The sequence below is a fragment of the Dendropsophus ebraccatus genome, chromosome 1 (assembly GCF_027789765.1).
Source record: "Dendropsophus ebraccatus isolate aDenEbr1 chromosome 1, aDenEbr1.pat, whole genome shotgun sequence".
Taxonomy (NCBI): domain Eukaryota; kingdom Metazoa; phylum Chordata; class Amphibia; order Anura; family Hylidae; genus Dendropsophus; species Dendropsophus ebraccatus.
In genome coordinates this window covers 142377284-142397632 of record NC_091454.1, presented here as the reverse complement: position 1 = coordinate 142397632, position 20349 = coordinate 142377284, and the positions used below count along the sequence as shown (strand labels likewise).

The 20349-nt window shown below is 43.8% G+C and overlaps 1 protein-coding gene across 11 annotated transcripts in view; it reads left to right on the top strand.

Moving 5' to 3' along the window:
- The first annotated feature begins 19254 nt into the window (after window positions 1-19254).
- The window catches only part of TPM1 (tropomyosin 1), a 30655-nt gene continuing 29560 nt past the window's right edge, over window positions 19255-20349 (top strand). For 6 of the 11 annotated variants that reach the window (XM_069980690.1, XM_069980757.1, XM_069980664.1 and 3 more), the window contains exons 1-2: window positions 19256-19490; window positions 20109-20234. In XM_069980690.1, the coding sequence (XP_069836791.1) occupies window positions 19377-19490; window positions 20109-20234 (240 nt within the window). In that variant the 5' untranslated portion in view covers window positions 19256-19376. Of the gene's footprint in view, window positions 19491-20108; window positions 20235-20349 lie in introns of all 11 variants that reach the window. The other 5 variants (XM_069980670.1, XM_069980707.1, XM_069980680.1 and 2 more) reach the window with 3 other exon arrangements.

The following is a 20349-nucleotide window of genomic DNA, read 5'->3' as shown; positions in this document are numbered from 1 at the left end:
TACTGTAACTGGATAACACTGTCATACCAGACCTGACAAATACCGCCATACTGTGACTGGATAACACTGCCATACTGTGACTGGATAACACTGCCATACCACACCTGACCATTACCGCCATACTGTAACTGGATAACACCACTATACCAGACCTGACCAATACCGCCACACTGTGACTGGAGAACACTGCCACACCAGACCTGACCAATACTGCTATACTGTGACTGGATAACACTGCCATACCAGACCTGACCAATACTGCCATACTGTGACTGGATAACACTGCCATACCACACCTGACCATTACCGCCATACTGTGACTGGATAACACCACTATACCAGACCTGACCAATACCGCCACACTGTGACTGGAGAACACCGCCACACCAGACCTGACAAATACCGCCATACTCTGACTGGATAACACCGCCATACCAGACATGACCAATACCGACACACTGTGACTGAATAACACTGCCATACCAGACCTGACCAATACCGCCATACTGTGACTGGATAACACCGCTATACCAGACCTGACCAATACCGCCATACCCCCCTTGAAAAGACACCAGATTTTATGGCAAGTCTGAACGGGAGGGTACTGCCCCTCTGCAAGGTGCTACCCTACGCACCAGACCATGGGTGCCTAATGGTAAATACGACCCTGCAGGTATACAGGACACTACAGGTATACAGGACCCCAAAACTATACACTACAGGTGCACGGGACCTCCACCAACTATATACTACAGGTATACAGGACCCCAAACTTTACACTACAGGTATACAGGACCCCAAAACTATACACTACAGGTATACAGGACCTCCACCAACTATATACTACAGGTATATAGGACCCCAAACTATACACTACAGGTATACAGGACCTCAAAACTATACACTACAGGTATAAAGGACCTACACCAACTCTATACTACAGGTATACAGCACCTTCACCAACTCTATACTACAGGTATACAGGACCCCAAAGCTATATACTACAGGTATACAGGAACTCCACCAACTCTATACTACAGTTATACAGGACCCTCAAACTATGCACTACAGGTATACAGGACTCCCGAACTATATACTACAGGTATACAAGACCTCCACCAATTATACACTACAGGTATCCAGGACCCTCAAACTATAAACTACAGGTATACAAGACATCCACCAACTATATACTACAGGTATACAGGACCCCCAAACTATACAGTGCAGGTATACAGGACCTTCACCAACTGTACACTGCAGGTATACAGGATCTCCCTCAACTATACACTACAGGTATACAGCCCCCCCCCCAACTACACACTACAGGTATACAGGACTCCCCCAACTATACACTATAGGTATACAGCCCACCCACCTATGCACTACAGATATGCGAGACCCCTAAAAACTATACATTGTGGGTATACAAAGCCCCTCCAACTATGCACTACAGGTATACACTAATTCCACTGATTAACTCAGATGAAACAATACCTTTAGCTTGGCCTCCTGGGCACCTTATAACAAATCTAATTAACACACTGACACTTTATACCCGGGCAGCGTCGGGTATATTTTCTAGTCTATATCATAAAAATGAAAGTCTGTCTGTCTGTCTGTCCCATATAGACTTCCAAATGCCTGAACCGTTTGACCCCAAATTTGGCACACAGATACATTGGGTGCCCGGGAAGGTTTTAGCGAAGGTCCCATCCCCGCCAGATGTACAGGAGAGGAGGGGGAGGGGTAAGAGCGGTGCCCCATAGAGATGAATTGGAAAATCTCCAAACTGCAAACACAGGTGATATAATTAACAGAGAAAACGGCAGTTGGGAGCCTTAGCAACCAATAGGATTACTGCTTTCATTTTCACAGGGAGCAATGGTTGCTAGGGCAGCTGCCTCACAACATCCACAGTAATAACTGGTAGACCCCCTACTCCATCTATACAGGACATGTATACAGGGCCCCCTACTCCATCTATACAGTACATGTATACAGCACCCCCTACTCCATCTATACAGGACATGTATACAGGACCTCCTACTCCATCTATACAGTACATGTATACAGGACCCCCTACTCCATCTATACAGTACATGTATACAGGATCCCCTACTCCATCTATACAGTACATGTATACAGGACCTCCTACTCCATCTATACAGGTATACAGGGCAGTATTACCAGCTGCTGCTGCCCTAAGCACTAAACCTGAAGACTCCCCATCCTCACTCTCCAATTAGCATCAGGACTGGTAGGTAACAGCTCCACACGTCACATTTAACACCGCCACACCAGACCTGACCAAAACCACCACACCAGACCTGACCAATACCGCCATACTGTGACTGGATAACAACTCCATACCAGACCTCATACCACCATACTGTGATCGGAAAACACTGTCATACCAGACCTGACCAATACCGCCATAATGTGACTGGATAACACCGCCATACCAGACCTGATACCACCATACTGTGATCGGATAACACTGTCATACCAGACCTGACCACTACCGCCATACTGTGACTGGATAACAACTCCATACCAGACCTGACCAATACCGCCATACTGTGACTGGATAACACTGCCACACCAGACGTGACCAATACCGCCACACTGTGACTGGATAACACTGCCACAACAGACCTGACCAATGCTGCCATACTGTGACTGGATAACACTGTCATATCAGACCTGACTAATACCGCCATACTGTGAGTGGATAACACCGCCACACCAGACCTGACCAATACCACCATACTGTCACTGGATAACACTGCCATACCAGACCTGACCAATACCGCCACACTGTGACTGGATAACACTGTCATACCATACCAAATAAGACAGCCACACCAGACCTGACCAATACCGCCACATTGTGACTGGATAACACTGCCATACCAGACCTGACCAATACCGCCATTCTGTGAATGGATATCACCGCCATACCAGACCTGACCAATGCCGCCATACTGTGAATGGATAACACCGCCACACCAGACCTGACCAATACCGCCATACTGTGACTGGATAACACCGCCATACCAGACCTGACCAATACCACCAAACTGTGACTGGATAACTCTGCCATACCGGACCTGACCAATGCTGCCATACTGTGACTGGATAACACTGTCATATCAGACCTGACTAATACCGCCATACTGTGAGTGGATAACACCGCCACACCAGACCTGACCAATACCACCATACTGTCACTGGATAACACTGCCATACCAGACCTGACCAATACCGCCACACTGTGACTGGATAACACTGTCATACCATACCAAATAAGACAGCCACACCAGACCTGACCAATACCGCCACATTGTGACTGGATAACACTGCCATACCAGACCTGACCAATACCGCCATTCTGTGAATGGATATCACCGCCATACCAGACCTGACCAATGCCGCCATACTGTGAATGGATAACACCGCCACACCAGACCTGACCAATACCGCCATACTGTGACTGGATAACACCGCCATACCAGACCTGACCAATACCACCAAACTGTGACTGGATAACTCTGCCATACCGGACCTGACCAATACGGCCACACTGTGACTGGATAACACTGCCATACCACACCTGACCAATACAGCCACACTGTGACTGGATAACACTGCTTTACCAAACCTAACCAATACCGCCATACTGTGACTTGATAACACCGCCATACCAGACCTGACCAATACCACCATACAGTGACTGGATAACACCGCTATACCAGACCTTACCAATACCGCCATACTGTGACTGGATGAATCTGCCATACCAGACCTGAACAATACCACCATACTGTGACTGGATAACACCGCCTTACCAGACCTGACCAATACCGCCATACTGTGACTGGATAACACTGCCATACCAGACCTGACCAATACCACCATACTGTGACTGGATAACACTGCCACAGCACCTCCACCAACTCTATACTACAAATATACAGAACCCCAAACTATACACTACAGGTATACAGGACCCCTGAACTATATACTTCAGGTATACAAGACCTCCACCAACTCTATACTACAGGTATACAGCACCTCCACCAACTCTATACTACAGGTATACAGGACCCTCTATACACACTGACACTTTATACCCGGCAGCGCCGGGTACATTTTCTAGTTAATAATATAAAGCAAGTTCGCAATATACATTCATTATTATTATTATTTTTTAGATATCATAGAAAACCTGGCACTTCCTGTATTCTGACTCCCAGGTCATCTGCGCACAGAGAAGGCAGTCATGTGATTGATTGACATATTGCGATTGACAGATTTATTAAAGGTTGCAAAATATACACTGGTGTAAACTGCCCACAGCAACCAATCACAGCTCCTCTTTCATTTTACCAGAGCTGAAAGCTGAGCTGTGATTGGTTGCTGTGGGCAGTTTACACCAGTGTATATTTAAAACCGATTGATACATTTCCCCCCATGTGTTTAGTCTCTTTTTTTCAATCAGCACAAGACTAAAAATCTGCCTTCAGGAGACTGGACCTGGATTTCTGGTAAGTATAGCTTTGTTTTACAGCTTGAGGACAAAAACTAAACTAATGTTTATTGCAAACTTCTTTATATGACATCTACTGTTGATTTAGATTTTGAAAATGATAACAACAGGTATGCTTTAAATAAATTCAACCTAATATATCATAATAAAATTGCAATCTATTCAGGTATGATCACTATTCTAAAGTCATCTTTAAAAATGCTACAGTACAAAAACATTTCTGACTAGTAATACTGTGAAGAATAATACAACTGACTTTATATAAAGATCTATTAATATATTTTTCTCAGGTTAGCCAAGGCCTTTCTATGCATTCCATATGCATTCCAAAGCAAATCATGCACCAGAATCTGCCTGAAAATTGCATGGAATCCTTTCCCCTTCATTGGAAATCCACACTGTAGTTTGCACATCACAGAAAACTCTTCAGGTAGTAACACAAGCTAAGAATTCTAGACCGTGGATTTCTGCCACAGATTCAATTTTTCTAACTGAAAGATGCATTGTGTGTAGTGATGAGTGAATCTGACGAAAGCTCAGCTTCAGCCAAAGCCAAAGTTTGCAGGCATCCCAACGGCTGCATCCAACTTCTCCAGTCACCAGGAGTCAAATGCAGTTCAGGTTTGGCTGAACCTGAGTGTTTGACAGGTTTGCTTATCACTAATTGTGTGAACCTACCTTTAAAGGCTTGGGCTAGATAGGCATTTAAAGTGACACCCCTTTTTGCATTCTGACTTCTCTACACAGGTGTAATGGGTAAATTTTGCAGTTTTTATACCGTATATTACATCATACATCATGGTGCTTGTTCAAGTAAAAAGCGATCTTTTATCATCTGCAGATTGTGCTAAATGGGCGGAGTTCATGGCAGTAGTGACACTTGGCCCCGTCCACATCGGCACTGTTGACCCCGCCCCTCCGTGACTTCATAGGGATATAGGCCCCGCCCCCTCACTAACCATGGGAACAGGCTGTCCTAAAGGTCTAGGCCTCACCCCCTCTAGGTCGGCCCATACCAATGGGCATCTAGGGAGCGGGCCTATGTGGCAATTACGTCACCGAGGGGCGGGTCCAAGGGTGGCAATGTGGGCGGGGCTAAGTGGTGCTACACCATGAAGCCCTGCCTACTTAGCACAATCTGCAGTTGATAAAAGATCACTTTTTACTTGAACAAGCACCATGATGTATGAGTTAAAATAAGGTATGAGAACTGCTAAATTTACCCATTACACCTCTGTAGAGAAGTCATAATGCAAAAAAGGGGGTGACAGTGTCACTTTAAGAAGCATGTGAGCAGATGGGGAGAGTTCAGGCCGGTATTTGTAGTTTATGCTGCCCTAGGCATTATACGTGCTGACACCCCAAATCCATGCCTCCAGAATCAGGAGAGGTACATTTTGGGCTGTGTTCAAACTGCCCAATGCAATGTGGGAACACATCCTTTCAGCACTTTGTTGTTGCTCTTTCCTGTTTCACTAGCTTAGGTGTAGGGAACCTTGTCTCTCCAGCTGTTGCAGAACTACAACTCCCATTATGCCTGGACAGCCAGAGCTAAAGCTTTGGTTGCCCAGGCATTATGGGAGTTGTAGTTTTGCAACAGCTGGAGAGACAAGGTTCCCTACCCCTGCCCTAGCTGCTGGGGCTAGAGCATATGCTTGCAAACTTGAGGTCCCCCCTGGAGTTCACAAGCATATGCTCTAGCTGCAGCCACTAGTGCAGTGGGAAAGAGCGTCCTCCATTTACTAATGTTTTGGTTGTTTGTTTTTTTTTGTCTCTCTTTTTGTTTTTCAGATTTCAGTAGCTGGTCCGATTTGATGGACTACATTGTTGACTGGTGACTTATTATTATTACTTTAATAAAATGTTCAATGAGAAGTATGGGTGCTTTAATTTCAATAAAAATTTTTCTCTGATGTATTTTTTCCTCACTTTACAAGCTTAGTGGCAGAAGCATGTCGGAAAGACAGCATCCATTACTAAGCTGGAGCTTAGTGTTAGCCTGTAAAATGGCTAACAATAACCCCAGCATTATTACCCCAGTACCCACTACAACAGGGTTACTGGAAAGAGCTGCTTACCATCAGTCATGGACCATCAATAAAATGGTGCTCCTGCTCTGGAGTGGTAGCAGGCTAGTATTATTAGTCTGGGAAGGGCCAAAACCTATTGTCCGTCCTACCCTGATGTTACTAGGCTGCTGCTGTTTGTTTTTTTATGAGGCTGGTTATGAAAAAAAAAGAACACTCAGCACAACTACTTGTTTTTTTGTTTTTTTTAATAATTAAAAAAAAAAAAAGCAGTAAGGTTCCCCATCATAACCCCTTCCTGTTAGTATCACTGCCTCGTCATCAGTCTGGTCCTTCTAGAGATAATCAATGGAGTGGGCCAGCCGGATTGCGCTTAAGGGGGTTGTCCAGCGGAAATCAAGTGTTGTTTTATTTAAATTCAGAAACAGTGCTCTCTGTCAGGAACTGTCCAGAGCAGCAGCAAATCCCCATAGAAAACCTCTCCTCCTGTCTTGTACACAGGTGTCAGCCGAGAGCACTGTGTCAGACTGAAAAGAAAACAAGACTTCCTGCAAAACATACAGCAGCTGATAAGTATGTAAAGACTTGAGATTTTTAAATAGAAGTACATTTTCTGACACTAGTTGATTTGAAAGATTTTTTTTTTTTTTTTGCTGTACAACCCCTTTAAATACATTAGCCATTCAGCTACCATATAAAGAGCAAATACTGTGACCCTACATATTACCTCCATACTTTTACTGAGCAAATCCTGCATACCAAGGACAATAATATCAGTATACAAGGGAGAAATATTACCGCCACACAATGACCACTACTATTACCACCATACTGTTAGGGCCCATTACACAACAGATTATCTGACAGATTTTTTGAGCCAAAGCCAGGAATGGACTATAAACAGAGAACAGGTTATAAAGGAAAGACTGAGATTTCTCCTCTTATCAAATCCATTCCTGGCTTTGGCTTGAAAAAATCTGTCAGATAATCTGTTGGTGTAATAGGTCCCTTACTGATCAAATCCAGTATACTAAAACCAATAAGGCCAACAGAGAGACAAATATTACCTCATCCTAATTACTAATACCACTACATACTGACTAATGCCACCACTAGTGAATAAAATCCACTGTACAAAGACCAGTATCACCTCATAACGTGTAGTAACAGTCAGTGACTCGCAGGGGACGTCTTCTCTGATCGGAGTCGCCAACTTTTCCTTTTCTTTTCCATTATGAGGTCTTCTCGAAATCCCCACGGAAAACCCGTTGCGGATTCCGCAGCTCGCGCCCGCTCGCTGACTTAGGCCCGTGCCATAGACGTCCAAAGAATGAACAGGTTCATTCTTTGGACAGACAGCGGATTCTGCCTGTACATAGAATGGAGTCTATGGCACCGGCAGAAATGCGATCGGCCGCCAGAGTCCGCGAGCGGGTGTGAGCTGCGGAATTCGCAACAGGTTTTCTGTCGGGATTCTGTAGTGGCATGTACCCTAAGCCTTTCTGTGCCCCCAATATAGTAGTTAGGCCATTCTCTGCCCTGTATAGTTGTTTCATGCATCTATATTACAGTTATATAATTTTGTACAGTAGGCCCCCAAGTAGGTAGTATCCCACATGTACTGTTGTAAATGGCACTGGTTCTCACAGGGCATAATTGATATCTAAAAGGTAAGCACCCTTCCCGATTGTAAAGATGTCCAAACACATTAGGTAAATGATGGATGAACTTTTGATTTTGGCTGACTAGAGGTAGCCACTAGCCACTTGTCTCGCGCTCAAATGAGATGAATATGCATATGAGGGAAGAATAGCTGTCCACCCAACATTCAGCCAACAGCTTATGCATGTGTATAGGGACCATAAAGAAACAAGTCCTAGCAGAATACCCATGTAATTTCCATGGTGCAGACAGTGTAGCGGAGTCCAGTACAGGAGAAAGGAAAATGTCAATAGCAATGCTGACATCCACCATTGCTTATGCGGTGGCCTGAGGAGGAAGATATGGAGTGATGGCAAGCATCTCCCTTGACACCAAGCTACAGGAAGGCTATCAAGTCTGGTTCGGAAGAGAAGCCATTTCCAGGCCCTAATATTTACTGTATACTGGAAAGCCATATTGAACATGAATGCTCCAGTAAGAGACTAGAGTGTAAAAGTCTTAGTGAGGCCATCAAGCCATACTGAGCGTGCAGCAGTCCCACTGAGGCCATCAAGCCATACTGAGCGTGCAGCAGTCCCACTGAGGCCATCAAGCCATACTGAGCGTGCAGCAGTCCCACTGAGGCCATCAAGCCATACTGAGCGTGCAGCAGTCCCACTGAGGCCGTCAAGCCATACTGAGCGTGCAGCAGTCTCACTGAGGTCGTCAAGCCATACTGAGCGTGCAGCAGTCTCACTGAGGTCGTCAAGCCATACTGAGCGAGCAGCAGTCCCACTGAGGCCATCAAGCCATACTGAGCGTGCAGCAGTCCCACTGAGGCCGTCAAGCCATACTGAGCGTGCAGCAGTCCCACTGAGGTCGTCAAGCCATACTGAGCGTGCAGCAGTCTCACTGAGGTCGTCAAGCCATACTGAGCGTGCAGCAGTCCCACTGAGGCCGTCAAGCCATACTGAGCGTGCAGCAGTCCCACTGAGGTCGTCAAGCCATACTGAGCGTTCAGCAGTCCCACTGAGGCCGTCAAGCCATACTGAGCGTGCAGCAGTCCCACTGAGGCCATCAAGCCATACTGAGCGTGCAGCAGTCCCACTGAGGCCGTCAAGCCATACTGAGCGTGCAGCAGTCCCACTGAGGCCATCAAGCCATACTGAGCTAATGCAGTCCCACTGAGGCCGTCAAGCCATACTGAGCGTGCAGCAGTCCCACTGAGGCCATCAAGCCATACTGAGCGTGCAGCAGTCCCACTGAGGCCGTCAAGCTCATGGGGGTTTGTTTTGTTGTGTTTTTGTTGTAATTGCCTGGCTACAAGGGATTGTGATTAACCCCTTGCAACTGGGATTTTTTCTATAATGTTATGTACAATATCCAATTTTGGATCAGGTTCATATGAACTTTGAATTGGTTAAGTCTCTTATCGCTTATTACAGTTTGTAATGAATCTCAGTTCGGGAAGTTTGGTTTACTCAGCTCTAATTTTTAGGGAGAAAAACAGGAGTGAAACAAACATAGAAAAACTATGCTTTAAACCCACTCCTGTTTTTGGTAAAAATACTGACCAAAATAAGGTTTAAAATATTGTGTTTGTTCAGAGCCTGACAGTTCATCCAGACATGTGACCAGAAAACTAACCCGTAAGATTTAATAGCAAAGACACTTTTTAAAGCATGTTGCCTCATGTACCCATTTACAGTTTAGGAGGAGGGATTTCAGGTTCCTGCTTAGGCATCAGAAAGGCTAAGGCTGGGTTCACACTACGTATATTTCAGTCAGTATTGTGGTCCTCATATTGCAACCAAAACCAGAAGTGGATTAAAAACACAGAAAGGCTCTGTCCACACAATGGTGAAATTGAGTGGAGTCTTTCCTTTATGACGTGTTCAGATAACAAGTCTTAAAGGAAAGACTGAGATTTCTCCTCTTTTCAGATCCATTCCTGGCTTAGGCTTAAAAAAACTGTGAGATAAATCTCTCTGTGTAAACGCACCATAAGGCCATGTCCACACGGCGTAAGACACTTGCAAATTGCAACAACGGCCGTGATTTATACACAACATATGTTGTGTGAACATGGCCTTAGACTGTAGCACGGGTCTGTTTTAGCTTGATGTTGCATAGACTGTACAGACTTGAGCATTCATACATGCATCATGTAACATTTCCTTGTTTGTTGATTCTCCTACATGCAAACTGTGTATATGTCAGTGTCCTTTACTATTTTGGAGCATACCGCCCTGGTCCATCTCTGTCCAGAAGCAAAGTGCAAATTAATACACCTCAGATTTTCTTTGTGTAGTTTTGTGCCATAAATTGCACCAGAAATAAGCTTTTTTTTTTTTTTTTTAATAGATTCATTGGGAAACATACATCCTTCTGGCCATGCCCCATTTCTGGGGGAAAAGAACAGGTTGAAAACGTGTCGCTAAAACATTGTACATTATCAGTCGATGGCATATAACTGATGTGTGCTAAACACTGGCAGACAGACCTTTTGCGTTCCTTCAAACTCCATGGCTGGGAACCTCTGCACCTCCTTAAAGGGAATGTGCCACCTAAATTTTATTTTACTGATTATAGTCAGATAAAACAATGTCTTTTATTCTAATATGTTTCTATTTTCTGACTGTCATTTTTCTTTATTTCTCATTTGTACATTGTTATGGGGGCTGCCATCTTGCCTGGGCTGTTCTTAACAGCATTTAATGACATGTTTTACAGCAAGACTCATGGACATAGATGACAATAGACAGAGCCTGTCACCTTCAGATGAATGTAGAACATAACATTACTGGGTGCACTCTGGGACCTCTGTAGAGGTCATTCCACGGAAAGCTGCTGTTGTCTCCTCTACCAACTGGTGTCACATGACGTGGCAATGCTGTACAGATCACTATGCCTGAGTGGTGAAAATGAAAACTATGGGATCTCAGAATTATTTTATAATATAGACATAAAAATGGAAAATTTGATAAAATGGCACCACAAATTTAAAAAAAAAATATGTTTAACATAAAAACATAATTTAAACAATAAGTTTTCTGATGATCTATTCCCTTTAAGGTACTTCCTACAGCAAATGACTCAAATCAAAATGCTTAGGATAAAATAGTAAAAATTGCTTGAAAACTAGAGACATAAAGCAACTAGAGATGAGCGGACCGTTGGACTTTTGGTCCGACGGCTTCGGCACTCTCACCTCATCATGCCTTTGATCCCCTCAGAGGAAGGTAATTCCCTCCCCTCTATGACGCGGCTCCGTTAGAATGAAAGGTGCCGCGTCATAGAGGGGAGGGAATTCCCTCCCACTGGGGGCAGGCCAGCCTACCTCCAGTGCTTGAGCACCGCCCGGTAACCGTGGATAGAACAGCTCCGTACGTGGAACCGGGCCGCAGTTCGAAAAACAGACTGCGGCACCGGCTTCCCCGTCACAGCACCGTTTTATCCCTGTGTCAGGTTAAAAAGGATGTAACTGGTGGTACATCCTCTTTAAAGCTTGGGATATTTTTTGTGGTGACCAATGGAGGGAAGCTATATGAGTAATGGTGCATTTACATGGAACGATTATCGTTCAAATTTTCGTTCATTGTGATCTTTCAACATGTTCTCAAATTATCGTTGGTCATTCGCTAAAAATCCCCAGATTGCTTTGTAAAAACAGTCTTTCACTGATTCACCCTGTGTGTGAGATGGGCTTAAGCGATCTTAAAAACTATCGCAATAACAATTTTTCCAACGATTTATTTGTCTAAATGCTGATCGTTATAAAAACCAAATTGTTGCTTCAAAATCGTTAAACAATGGATTGGGCGAATTATCGCTTTGTGTAAATGGACCATAATAACACCCAATGATCAAACGAATGAAAAATTGTTCATTTTTGTTTTCCAACATGTTGAAAAAGTATTGTTGGTAGTTCGCTGATTGTTTGAATATCTGTTCGTGTAATAAGTCATTTGCTGATAAAACTAGTGTGTGGGTCGTCCTGAGGAACGATTAGCGACCGTTAAATGACGTAAAAACAATCATTCATAACAGTAATCTGTTAATGTAATAACCTCAGAATTGGTCGCTACTAAAATCGCTAGTTTTCACTAGTGATTGATCATTATTGCCAATCTTTAAATGATAATACGGGCTTAGGCATTTTGAAACAACGGCCGTGATTTAAACAAAACATACGTTGTATTGCAAGTAAATGGAAACTCGGCTGGAGCATATACACATAGCATACGCTCCGGTCATGATTCCATCCGGCCGCATGGTCATGGCCGCTTATAAGTCAGTTTTCTGCGGCTGCTATTCATTGAATAGCGGCTTCACAGAACCTGTCAGTTCACACAATGGAGCTTGCGGCTCTGGCTGCACGCTCCATTGTGTGCAGCGGGGAGTTCTGCATCGGAATTCATCAGAAATGAGGATCATCCGGCCTGTATTGCAGTATCGCCTGGGACGATCTTCTCTGACATCAGCAATTCTGTGCTCCTGCTAGGTCACAGAACGGCTGGTGTCTTACACCATGTGAACATGGCCTAAGGGTGCATTCACACGTAAAGGATCCGCAGCAGATTTGATGGTGCAGATTTAATGCTGTGTTCAGTTACTTAGTTCAAGTCTTCAGTGGATCTGTCAGATATCTAGACAGATTATCTGACAGAAGCCAAAGCCAGACTATAAACAGTGAACAGGTCATAAAGGAAAGACTGAGATTGCTCCTCTTTTCAAATCCATTCCTGGTTTTGGCTTAAAAAAATCTGTCAAATAATCTGCCAGATATCTTTCTGTGTAAAAGGACCCTTACACACTGGTAATAAAACCTCATTGCAACATAGTATATCACATAGTATACATACAGCAGAAAACATCAATAGTGCCTGTTTCCTACGATTAATGTTTGCCTTCACATGACTGCTACAGTATTGCTCCATGTGTGTAGCATGCTGGGGCTTTTAGTAAGCAGAGCACTGTCATCTAGTAGTAAGGGAGCAGGCAGCATCTAGGAGGATCTGCCAAGATTTCTGTATAGTGGGCTCAACACATAGACACATCCACTATAATCCCATCATCTAGGCATGTGTGATTAGACACAATATCCCATCATCCAGGGATGTGTGATTAGACACTATATCCCACCATCCAGCCATGTGTGATTAGACACTATATCCCACCATCCAGGCATGTGTGATTAGACACTATATCCCACCATCCAGACATTTGTGATTAGACACTATATCCCACCATCCAGACATGTGTGATTAGACACTATATCCCACCATCCAGACACGTGTGATTAGACACTATATCCCACCATCCAGACATTTGTGATTAGACACTATATCCCACCATCCAGGCATGTGTGATTAGACACTATATCCCACCATCCAGGCATGTGTGATTAGACACTATATCCCACCATCCAGACACGTGTGATTAGACACTATATCCCATCATCCAGGCATGTGTGATTAGACACTATATCCCATCATCCAGACATTTGTGATTAGACACTTTATCCCATCATCCAGCCATGTGTGATTAGACACTATATCCCACCATCCAGACACGTGTGATTAGACACTATATCCCATCATCCAGTCATGTGTGATTAGACACTATATCCCATCATCCAGCCATGTGTGATTAGACACTATATCCCACCATCCAGACACGTGTGATTAGACACTATATCCCATCATCCAGTCATGTGTGATTAGACACTATTTCCCATCATCCAGACGTGTGTGATTAGACACTATATCCTATCATCCAGACGTGTGTGATTAGACACTATATCCCATCATCCAGACATGTGTGATTAGACACTATATCCCACCATCCAGACACATGTGATTAGACACTATATCCTATCATCCAGACGTGTGTGATTAGACACTATATCCCATCATCCAGACATGTGTGATTAGACACTATATCCCATCATCCAGACACGTGTGATTAGACACTATATCCCACCTTTCAGGCATGTGTGATTAGACACTATATCCCATCATCCAGGCATGTGTGATTAGACATATATCCCATCATCCAGACATGTGTGGTTAGACACTATATCCCACCATCCAAGCATGTGTGATTAGACACTATATCCCATCATCCATGGATGTGTGATTAGACACTATATCCCATCATCCAGGCATGTGTGATTATACACTATATCCCATCATCCAGGCATGTGTGATTAGACACTATATCCCACCATCCAGGCACGTGTGATTAGACACTATATCCCATCATCCAGACATGTGTGATTAGACACTATAATACCATCATCCAGGCATGTGTGATTAGACACTATATCCCATCATCCAGGCATGTGTGATTAGACACTATATCCCATCATCCAGGCATGTGTGATTAGACACTATATCCCACCATCCAGGCACGTGTGATTAGACACTATATCCCATCATCCAGACATGTGTGATTAGAGACTATAATACCATCATCCAGGCATGTGTGATTAGACACTATATCCCATACCCAGCCATGTGTGATTAGAAACTATATCCCACCATCCAGGCATGTGTGATTAGACACTATATCCCATCATCCAGGCATGTGTGATTATACACTATATCCCATCATCCAGGCATGTGTGATTAGACACTATATCCCACCATCCAGGCATGTGTGATTAGACACTATATCCCACCATCCAGGCATGTGTGGTTAGACACTATATCCCATCATCCATGGATGTGTGATTAGACACTATATCTTATCATCCAGGCATGTGTGATTATACACTATATCCCATCATCCAGGCATGTGTGATTAGACACTATATCCCACCATCCAGGCACGTGTGATTAGACACTATATCCCATCATCCAGACATGTGTGATTAGACACTATAATACCATCATCCAGGCATGTGTGATTAGACACTATATCCCATCATCCAGGCATGTGTGATTAGACACTATATCCCATCATCCAGGCATGTGTGATTAGACACTATATCCCACCATCCAGGCACGTGTGATTAGACACTATATCCCATCATCCAGACATGTGTGATTAGAGACTATAATACCATCATCCAGGCATGTGTGATTAGACACTATATCCCATACCCAGCCATATGTGATTAGAAACTATATCCCACCATCCAGGCATGTGTGATTAGACACTATATCCCATCATCCAGGCATGTGTGATTATACACTATATCCCATCATCCAGGCATGTGTGATTAGACACTATATCCCACCATCCAGGCATGTGTGATTAGACACTATATCCCACCATCCAGGCATGTGTGGTTAGACACTATATCCCACCATCCAGACATGTGTGATTAGACACTATATCCCATCATCCAGGCATGTGTGATTAGACACTATATCCCACCATACAGACATGTGTGATTAGACACTATATCCCATCATACAGGCATGTGTGATTAGACACTATATCCCATCATACAGGCATGTGTGATTAGACACTATATCCTATCATCCAAACGTGTGTGATTAGACACTATATCCCATCATCCAGGCATGTGTGATTAGAGACTATAATACCATCATCCAGGCATGTGTGATTAGACACTATATCCCATCATCCAGGCATGTGTGATTAGACACTATATCTTATCATCCAGGCATGTGTGATTAGACACTATATCCCATCATCCAGGCATGTGTGATTAGAGACTATAATACCATCATCCAGGCATGTGTGATTAGACACTATATCCCATCATCCAGGCATGTGTGATTAGACACTATATCCCATCATCCAGGCATGTGTGATTATACACTATATCCCACCATCCAGACATGTGTGATTAGACACTATATCCCATCATACAGACATGTGTGATTAGACACTATATCCCATCATCCAGGCATGTGTGATTAGACACTATATCCCACCATCCAGACACATGTGATTAGACACTATATCCTATCATCCAGACGTGTGTGATTAGACACTATATCCCATCATCCAGACATGTGTGATTAGACACTATATCCCACCTTTCAGGCATGTGTGATTAGACACTATATCCCATCATCCAGGCATGTGTGATTAGACATATATCCCATCATCCAGACATGTGTGGTTAGACACTATATCCCACCATCCAAGCATGTGTGATTAGACACTATATCCCATCATCCATGGATGTGTGATTAGACACTATATCTTATCATCCAGGCATGTGTGATTAGACACTATATCCCATCATCCAGGCATGTGTGATTATACACTATATCCCACCATCCAGCCATGTGTGATTAGACACTATATCCCACCATCCAGGCATGTGTGATTAGACACTATATCCCACCATCCAGGCACGTGTGATTAGACACTATATCCCATCATCCAGACATGTGTGATTAGAGACTATAATACCATCATCCAGGCATGTGTGATTAGACACTATATCCCATACCCAGCCATGTGTGATTAGAAACTATATCCCACCATCCAGGCATGTGTGATTAGACACTATATCCCATCATCCAGGCATGTGTGATTATACACTATATCCCATCATCCAGGCATGTGTGATTAGACACTATATCCCACCATCCAGGCATGTGTGATTAGACACTATATCCCACCATCCAGGCATGTGTGGTTAGACACTATATCCCACCATCCAGACATGTGTGATTAGACACTATATCCCATCATCCAGGCATGTGTGATTAGACACTATATCCCACCATACAGACATGTGTGATTAGACACTATATCCCATCATACAGGCATGTGTGATTAGACACTATATCCCATCATACAGGCATGTGTGATTAGACACTATATCCTATCATCCAAACGTGTGTGATTAGACACTATATCCCATCATCCAGGCATGTGTGATTAGAGACTATAATACCATCATCCAGGCATGTGTGATTAGACACTATATCCCATCATCCAGGCATGTGTGATTAGACACTATATCCCATCATCCAGGCATGTGTGATTATACACTATATCCCACCATCCAGGCATGTGTGATTAGACACTATATCTTATCATCCAGGCATGTGTGATTAGACACTATATCCCATCATCCAGGCATTTGTGATTAGAGACTATAATACCATCATCCAGGCATGTGTGATTAGACACTATATCCCATCATCCAGGCATGTGTGATTAGACACTATATCCCATCATCCAGGCATGTGTGATTATACACTATATCCCACCATGCAAACATGTGTGATTAGACACTATATCCCATCATCCAGACATGTGTGGTTAGACACTATATCCCATCATCCAGACATGTGTGGTTAGACACTATATCCCATCATACAGGCATGTGTGATTAGACACTATATCCCATCATCCAGGCATGTGTGATTAGAGACTATAATACCATCATCCAGGCATGTGTGATTAGACACTATATCCCACCATCCAGGCATGTGTGATTAGACACTATATCCTATCATCCAGGCATGTGTGATTAGACACTATATCCCATCATCCAGGCATGTGTGATTAGACACTATATCCCATCATCCAGGCATGTGTGATTAGACACTATATCCCATCATCCAGACATGTGTGATTAGACACTATATCCCACCATCCAGGCATGTGTGATTAGACACTATATCCCACCATCCAGACACATGTGATTAGACACTATATCCTATCATCCAAACGTGTGTGATTAGACACTATATCCCATCATCCAGACATGTGTGATTAGACACTATATCCCATCATCCAGGCATGTGTGATTAGACACTATATCCCATCATTCAGGCACGTGTGATTAGACACTATATCTTATCATCCAGGCATGTGTGATTAGACACTATATCCCATCATCCAGACATGTGTGATTAGACACTATATCCCACCATCCATGGATGTGTGATTAGACACTATATCCCACCATCCAGACATGTGTGATTAGACACTATATCCCACCATCCAGGTATGTGTGATTAGACACTATATCCCATCATCCAGGCATGTGTGATTAGACACTATATCCCATCATCCATGGATGTGTGATTAGACACTATATTCCATCATCCAGGCATGTGTGATTATACACTATATCCCATCATCCATGGATGTGTGATTAGACACTATATCCCATCATCCATGGATGTGTGATTAGACACTATATCCCATCATCCAGGCATGTGTGATTACACGCTATATCCCATCATCCAGGCATGTGTGGTTAGACACTATATCCCACCATCCAGACACATGTGATTAGACATATATCCTATCATCCAAACGTGTGTGATTAGACACTATATCCCATCATCCAGACATGTGTGATTAGACACTATATCCCATCATCCAGAAATGTGTGATTAGACACTATATCCCATCATCCAGGTATGTGTGATTAGACACTATAATAACATCATCCAGGCATGTGTGATTAGACACTATATCCCATCATCCAGGCATGTGTGATTAGACACTATATCCCACCATCCAGGCATGTGTGATTAGACACTATATCCCATCATCCATGGATGTGTGATTAGACACTATATCCCACCATCCAGGCATGTGTGATTAGACACTATATCCCATCATTCAGGCATGTGTGATTAGACACTATATCCCATCATTCAGGCATGTGTGATTAGACACTATATCCCACCATCCAGTTATGTGTGATTAGAAAGCAGTGCTCCTGTACACTTCTCTCTAATCCTGGGACTCCCGGCAGGAAGAATCCTGTTACTTGAAGGAGTTATCCTGAGACGTCCCAAGCCCAGAGACCTCCCCTTACAGCTTCATGCCTAGAGGTTTAGAAATAGGAACACAGTGCTCCCCCCTCAGCCCCCCTCCCATCCACCCAATGTATGCCTCTGCCCATCACACCCCTTATATAGTCAAATGCAGTCAAATGGTCGGCTGCAGCGAATAGAAGGAGCTAGCCTTAAAAAAAGCCAGGCTGGGACAGAAGGCAAGGCTCCCAAAAAAGTATTGGGTGTCCTGAGGAATGTGCCTGCCCCCCCCTGCCTGCCCTGGTACATATTTCTGAGGCTGAAACAGCTGAGAGTTTGCACTCCAGCCCAGGGCTCAGAATAAGAAGGAGCTGAACCTCTCTCTGCATCCTCTCAGGTCCTGTTTTCTCTCTGTGACTCCCCCCAACCCAAACAGCAGCCATGGACGCCATCAAGAAGAAGATGCAGATGCTCAAGCTCGACAAGGAGAATGCCTTGGACAGAGCAGAACAGGCTGAAGCCGACAAGAAGGGAGCAGAGGACAAGAGCAAACAGGTCTGCTTGGAAACCCTTACTCCACTTCCCATGGCAGTGCCAATAGAGGACAACTAATGCCACCCTGGTCCTGCCTGTAGCCCACAGGAACGTCCGTCATAATGAATCCATAGTTCATTCACAGTACTGGGAACAAATGACATCTATTTGACAATCCAATGCCTTATCCTCAGCTATACCGGGGAGAAATGTATGCCACTCTAAGTTAGTATCTAAGTCATGGAAGGGAACTGGCAATACCCAGCACATCTACATGTAGGTAACTGTTAGTCGCCCAGCAGTCCAGAATTGTGGTTTCCCTCCTTCTGTCATCATAAATAACAGAGGAGGGGGGATATGTTGCTGGTTTTGAACTTCTGTTCGGACACTTAGAGATGGTGAAGGTGTATAGTAGGAGGACATGAGGCTACTTTGGTAGATTAGTTACCTGTAATTACCTCAGTAACTGATTCTTTCATTATGAGACACATAGCTAATCCCTAAACGGTGTATTAATGTTAGGAAAATCACCTATATTATACTATCTAAGCTATTAGACAGTCCGGTATAGTTTACGTGTATACACTATAGACATATCTGTTCTATTTTTGTCTTCCTAAACTGCATGAAACCACTTAGTTAGAGGAAGAGATTGTCCAACTGGAAAAACAGCTGCGGGAGACAGAGGACTTGAGGGATAAGATTTTGGATGACCTTCATCTGGCTGAAGAGAGCCTCCTATCTTCAGAGGAGAAGGCAACTAAGGTATAAGGCTGTACCAAGGTCAACCTGTCTAACTATCTTCTCTCTTTCTTTCTCTCTCCTTGTGTTACCTGTCCTGTCCCTCTGCACCTCTGTTGCCTGCTACCACACCTTGTTG